The 6,575-nt window shown below is 40.2% G+C and overlaps 1 protein-coding gene across 4 annotated transcripts in view; it reads right to left on the reverse strand.

Moving 5' to 3' along the window:
- Nucleotides 1–5,615, reverse strand: part of hydin (HYDIN axonemal central pair apparatus protein) — a 69,399-nt gene extending 63,784 nt beyond the window's left edge. For all 4 annotated transcript variants that reach the window (XM_042323143.1, XM_024423520.2, XM_042323142.1 and 1 more), the window contains exons 1-4: nucleotides 5,526–5,615; nucleotides 2,946–3,130; nucleotides 2,490–2,615; nucleotides 568–687 (exon numbers count right to left, since the gene is read on the reverse strand). In XM_042323143.1, the coding sequence (XP_042179077.1) occupies nucleotides 568–687; nucleotides 2,490–2,615; nucleotides 2,946–3,080 (381 nt within the window). In that variant the 5' untranslated portion in view covers nucleotides 3,081–3,130; nucleotides 5,526–5,615. The remainder of the gene's footprint in view (nucleotides 1–567; nucleotides 688–2,489; nucleotides 2,616–2,945; nucleotides 3,131–5,525) is intronic.
- Between the last annotated feature and the right edge of the window lie 960 nt (nucleotides 5,616–6,575).

Here is a 6,575-nt window from a genome sequence, read left to right on the forward strand (position 1 = left end):
GAGGCAAGTTAAAAGCATATCAATCATTGTAGAGTTGTAAAAAGATTGTTATGCCTTTTCATGTGTCGAAAACAGAACTTCTCCAGATTTCATGCACTTACATCTTTTTATAATGGACTGACAGTTACATTTGGATATTTCTTCTAAATCCTAGGTAGGTTATGCATTAAATGTATAGGCTACGCCTAACAATATATTTCCTTGACTTATCTCTGACACCATGACAGGGTTTTAGGAGAGACATATTTTCTAACTGCAATCGAGCCCATTTAAATGATAGATCCATGCATGATTCAGCCCTTTCATCTGATTAATTACAGTTTATTGAGTGTTTGTAGTGGAGCACTTTTTAATGGAGAATCCAATCACATATTGGTGTGGCACATATGGGGTTGTAACTAATGACCAGTGGACATTGTGTCCTAATAACGTACTCCATACAATTATCGCTGGGAATTCAGATGGATCAAGAAAATCTCCAGAACTACCCACTCTCCACATGGCTGCTCGCTCAGCCTCACATCAACCTTCCATGCTTCCCTGGTACCCAAACCCGCCCTGCCCTACCTTGTCATTGTTACGGAGAATCAGTGAAATCTGATAGGTCTCTGAGGGCGTATAATTCTGGAACACAATCTCCGAGGGGTATGGCTGGAACATGGCCTGGTCCACATCAATGGTAGAGAACTGAGAACAGCACAGAGGAAAAGTAAAAAAGACAGGATTCTTAGGGTAGGAACAATAACATACTTTTTGAGCAAGCCACATTGTGCCTTTAGTAACACACATATTAAAAAATAATATTACATAATAATTGTAGACAATTGCAATTGTTTAAGTTACATTAGATGGTCTCTACTACTACAGTAGAAGGTCACATCAGACAATGCTGACTAAGGGAAGGCTGCTTACAGGCCTGGTTCATAAACTTAATATCAATTCTGTCAAAATGACCTTCATCTCATAATGATGATGCATTCTGTATTCTGCAACTGTGGAAATTTACTCCACACAATCGGCCAGCTTGTAAGTGAAAAAGAGAATGCCTTGATTTGAACCCCCTTCATCCTATTTGACTTAATTTTGTATACAATTTCAGAAGATGGGCTCTGATTTAAGGACAAGCTTTGGAAAATAATTATATTAGCTAACATTAGTATTACAGAGGCAAGAAAACGCTGGAGGTAGAAAGGGGCAAAGAGAGAGAGAGAGAGGTGCAGAGAGCAGATGCTTTATACGATTTTTTCCTTCAATCAAGTGATTGTGGCATGCAACTATGGTTTTCCTTCACAGAAAATACAATCGAGTGATCGTGGCATGCAACTATGGTTTTCCTTCACAAAAAATATATTAGTACAACACATTCGACAGACAATATCTTCATTTTCATCAGATGATAACAGAAGTGCAATGCTATTCGGCTAGCAGCCACACAAGTAAATGAGCTTACAATGAAAAAGCAAGGTATTTTTTGCAAAAACGTTGCATGGCCATCATATTTCTAATGTTTATCTTAGAATTAATGTAGCCAGCTACATTTCCTAATGTTTTGCTGAAAGTTAATCTTGCACCAAAAGTACAGGAGAAAGGTAGCTACACATCTGCTCATAGAATGCCTGTTCATGAATTCTCATCAGAGTGGAAAAAAATTAACGTTGGTCTGATGACGAGCAGAAATTACAATAAGAAGCATTTTAGATCTGCCTTCAGAAAACGCTTCAAGATATTCATTTTCCCCCCCTTCTTTTACCGCTTTTTCTCCCCAATTGGTAGTTACAGTCTTGTCTCATCGCTGCAACTCCCGTACAGACTCAGGAGAGCCGAAGGTCGTGAGCCGTGCGTCCTCCGAAACACAACCCAACCAAGAGACTGCACTGCTTCTTGACACAATGCCCACTTAACCCGGAAGCCAGCCACACCAATGTGTCAGAGGAAACACGGTACACCTATCGACTGTGTCAGTGTGCACTGCGCCCGGCCCGCCACAGGAGTCACTAGTACGCGATGGGACAAGGACATCCCTGCCGGCCAAACCCTCCCCTAACCCGGATGACGATGAGCCAATTGTGCACCGCCCCATGGGTCTCCCGGTCGCGGCCGGCTGCGACAGAGTCTTGACTCAAACCCAGAATCTCTAGTGGCACAGCTAGCACTGCGATTCAGTGCCTTAGACCACTGCGCCACTCGGGAGGCCAGCAAGATATTTCTTATGCGTTTTATATATTTTGTTCTATGTGAAAAACTAAATTCTGCATTAACGTGACCCCTGAGCCTAAACATATATAAAATTAGACTTAAACATAATCATTTCAAACCTTGCTTACATTTGTATACAATCACATATACTGTATCTTTCTAGTATGTGTGGGAATACTTTGGAAATGTATTTATTTTTGCTCAGAAAAATTGTAGAATCACCCGTGGGCCAAACTCGGCCTGTAGGCCGCGAGTTGGGAAATCCTGTTGTAGTGCATTTGCATAGACTTTACCTTCTGGTGAGTGGTCTCAGTCATGTCTATCAGCTCTAGAATGCGTGGTGGGTGCATCGCATGTGTATTTGCCAGACGCTCCTCCGTAGATTGAGACATCTCTTGTGCAAAAGCGGATGGTGTCAACTACATTGAGAAAGGGAATTCAATGAACAGAATCCATGAGTGATCATTAAATAAAAATGTCCATCCTTGACCACAGACATATTCCTGGAATGTTATTATTCTCCCCTTTTAGAATAGGTCAACTCAAACACATATTCTGCTTAATTTCCCCCATAATAACATCTCTCCATCAGTTAGTTCATCAATAAGTAAACATAGAACTGCACTCATTTCAAAGTCAGGGACACATTTTTATATATATAAATGAATAATGAAGTAGGAGGATATATTCAATAATAGCTGCAAGTCATGTGTATATTGAAAACATACACTCCATATGAATGTACTCACTTTTTTAGGCATATCCTCTCTTCTAACTAGTTTGGGATTCCTGGGTGCCACCACTTTGCTCTTGAATCCCTCTGGTATTTTTAGAGGCAGGCTTGGCAGAGCCGCATGGGATGCCTGAACCTTGGAGGTGGGCATTGCAAAGTTGGATGTTTCTTTGTTTAGTTCATTTGAGAATACAGCGGATCCTGTTGAATATGAATAAATTCATTTATTTAGAAATCAACAAGACAGACTCACTAAGAGTCTTTATTCTAGTAGATACACTACCCTTCAAAAGTTTGGGTTCACTTAGTGTCATGAGAATTTTCAATCCCAATGATAATAACTGACAATCAATAGCTCTGACCAATCCCTGAGATCTGTAAGACCATGGGTTTAATAACAATTAGTCAAAGACTCAGCTTATGCAAAAAGATAGTACAGTTTATTCACGAGAACGTTCTGAAGTCCATTATTCAAAGACATCCATTTTATAGCTACGCACATACTTCCACACAAACAGTAGGTATCCTACGCACATACTGTACATACACACAAACAGTAGGTGAGTTTTATCCTTCTCCATAGTTCTCACCACTGTTCTTCTGTGTTTTCTTAGGCACACACACATTTCTCTCTCTCCCAGTCCAACCTAATTCGACTTGTGTTTAATACTTTAAGTATTCCTTATACATGCAACATAAACTATACTCGCTAATGGTTACGTTTCAGGGTAGAATTATTTAATCATTATCTTTAAACATATCAATGATTTTATCACTTAGTAATGTCCGTGTTTTTTTTTTAAGCCATTTTTTTGTCCATTAAAATAACATAAAATTGATCAGAAATACAGTGTAGACATTGTTAATGTTGTAAATGACTATTGTAGCTAAAAACTGCAGATTTTTAATAGAATATCTACATAGGAGTACAGAGGCCCATTATCAGCAACCATCACTACTGTGTTCCAATGGCACGTTGTGTTAGATAATCCAAGTTTATCATGTAAAAGGCTAATTGATCATTAGAAACCCCTTTTGGAATTATGTTAGCACAGCTGAAAACTGTTGTGGTGATTAAAGCAGCAATAAAACTGGCCTTCTTTAGACTAGTTGAGTATCTGGAGCATCAGCATTTGTGAGTTTGATTACAGGCTCAAAATGGCCAGAAACAAATACCTTTTTTCTGAAACAACGCTGTGTTCTTTAGACTAGTTGAATATCTGGAGCATTGGCATTTGTGGGTAAATTACAGGCTCAAAATGGGCAGAAACAAACACCTTTCTTCAGACAATGCTGTGTACTACTCACTTCACAAAACAGCACAAACTGGCTCTAACCAGAATAGAAAGAGGAGTGGGAGGCCCCGGTGCACAACTGAGCAAGAGGACAAGTACATAAGGGTGTCTAGTTTGAGAAACAGACCTCTCACAAGTCAACTGGCAGGTTCATTAAATAGTACCCGCAAAACACCAGTCTCAACATCAACAGTGAAGATGATGGCCTTCTAGGCAGAGTTCCTCTGTCCAGTATCTGTGTTCTTTTGCCCATCTTAATCTTTTATTTTTATTGGCCAGTCTGAGATATGGCGTTTTCTTTGCAACTCTGCCTAGAAGGCCAGCATCCTGGAGTCGCCTCTTCACTGTTGACGTTGAGACTGGTTGAAGCTGCAAGTTGAGGACTTGTGAGGCGTCTGTTGCCGGGGGCGGGACACGAGCGCCCCGGGATGCGGGCACTGAAGGGGAGTTCGCCCAGGGCGCCATATAAACTAGAACCGCCACATACACTTGAAACAAATCTCCAAACCGAAAACTGCAGCCAAAAATGCTTTCTGCTACTTAGATCAGTGAAATGTAAGCTAAACTGACAACGGAGTGAAGAGCAGAAATCAACTAGCAAGCAAGTCGCAGCAATGAAGAACGCGAAGGGTGGAGAATTCTGGCACATGGGAGATTTTCGGCACAACACCTGGATGTCTCGTATCCTACTTATATCAGTACACTCGTAACAACTTAAGCATTACGAAACTTCTATTCGATCAAATAAACCTCAATAACTTAGCAAATAAACCATTCATTTTTTGTTGACCAAATTCACCACTCTCTCATTAATCCCCATACAAAAAACGAATTCATTGTGGGCGAAAAAACGAAACCTGCTTGAATGAGAGATTTCCCGCGGAGTTGGGCCTCTCTCTTCCTCCCTGCTGAAGTTATGTTACTTGGCAAGTCTGGTGGTAAACAGTGCTCAAAAGTAATTTATTTCGTGTTTTGGATCAATTACAGCCTGTGCGCAGAGATAACAGTTCTTCAGCACTGTAGCTAGAATTGTCTTTACTTTGGCTGAGTAATTTATTATTATTGGTAACGAAGGTATATTGAATCCATCAAAATTTGTCAATATTTCGTCTGGCGTTCAAATCTGCAAACAGTACAATAACGTTATACTAGCAACCAACTAACGTTAGCAACTAGCTAACGTTAGCTATAAACTTCAGTAAATGTGTCTACATTATCAAGCCAGTTCAAACATTTTATACTCAGTTCTAGGTTCTTTATATTCCTGGTAACCAGGCATTGGCATTTGTTTTGAAACTTACAGAATAGTCACCAATAGTTGTCCCTCTCAGTCTCTCCTTTCAGTTTGTAGCGCATTTAGCCGTTACCATGGCACCGACTCTACGGGCGTGCTGGTTCCTTCTCATTGGTCACGTGGTCCTCATTGGTCACGTGTCCAAAGCGGGAATAAAAGGGTGGGTTTCGGGGAGGCAACGTCAGAAACAATGTATCTAAATGTACCTCTGAGACGACCCAACCCATACTCAATTCAATTCAATTCAAGGGCTTTATTGGCATGGGAAACATGTGTTAACATTGCCAAAGCAAGTGAGGTAGATAATATATAAAGTGAATATATAAAGTGAAATAAACAATAAAAATTAACAGTAAACATCACACATACAGAAGTTTCAAAACAATAAAGACATTACAAATGTCATATATATATATATATATACAGTGTTTTAACAATGTACAAATGGTAAAGGACACAAGATAAAATAAATAAGCATAGATATGGGTTGTATTTACAATGGTGTGTGTTCTTCACTGGTTGCCCTTTTCTCGTGGCAACAGGTCACAAATCTTGCTGCTGTGATGGCACACTGTGGAATTTCACCCAGTAGATATGGGAGTTTTTCAAAATTGGATTTGTTTTCGAATTCTTTGTGGATCTGTGTAATCTGAGGGAAATATGTCTCTCTAATATGGTCATACATTGGGCAGGAGGTTAGGAAGTGCAGCTCAGTTTCCACCTCATTTTGTGGGCAGTGAGCACATAGCCTGTCTTCTCTTGAGAGCCATGTCTGCCTACGGCGGTCTTTCTCAATAGCAAGGCTATGCTCACTGAGTCTGTACATAGTCAAAGCTTTCCTTAATTTTGGGTCAGTCACAGTGGTCAGGTATTCTGCCGCTGTGTACTCTCTGCGTAGGGCCAAATAGCATTCTAGTTTGCTCTGTTTTTTGTTAATTCTTTCCAATGTGTCAAGTAATTATCTTTTTGTTTTCTCATGATTTGGTTGGGTCTAATTGTGCTGCTGTCCTGGGGCTCTGTAGGGTGTGTTTGTGTTTGTGAACAGAGCCCCAGGACC

This window comes from Oncorhynchus tshawytscha, linkage group LG06 (genome assembly GCF_018296145.1).
Source record: "Oncorhynchus tshawytscha isolate Ot180627B linkage group LG06, Otsh_v2.0, whole genome shotgun sequence".
NCBI classification, from domain to species: Eukaryota; Metazoa; Chordata; class Actinopteri; order Salmoniformes; family Salmonidae; genus Oncorhynchus; species Oncorhynchus tshawytscha.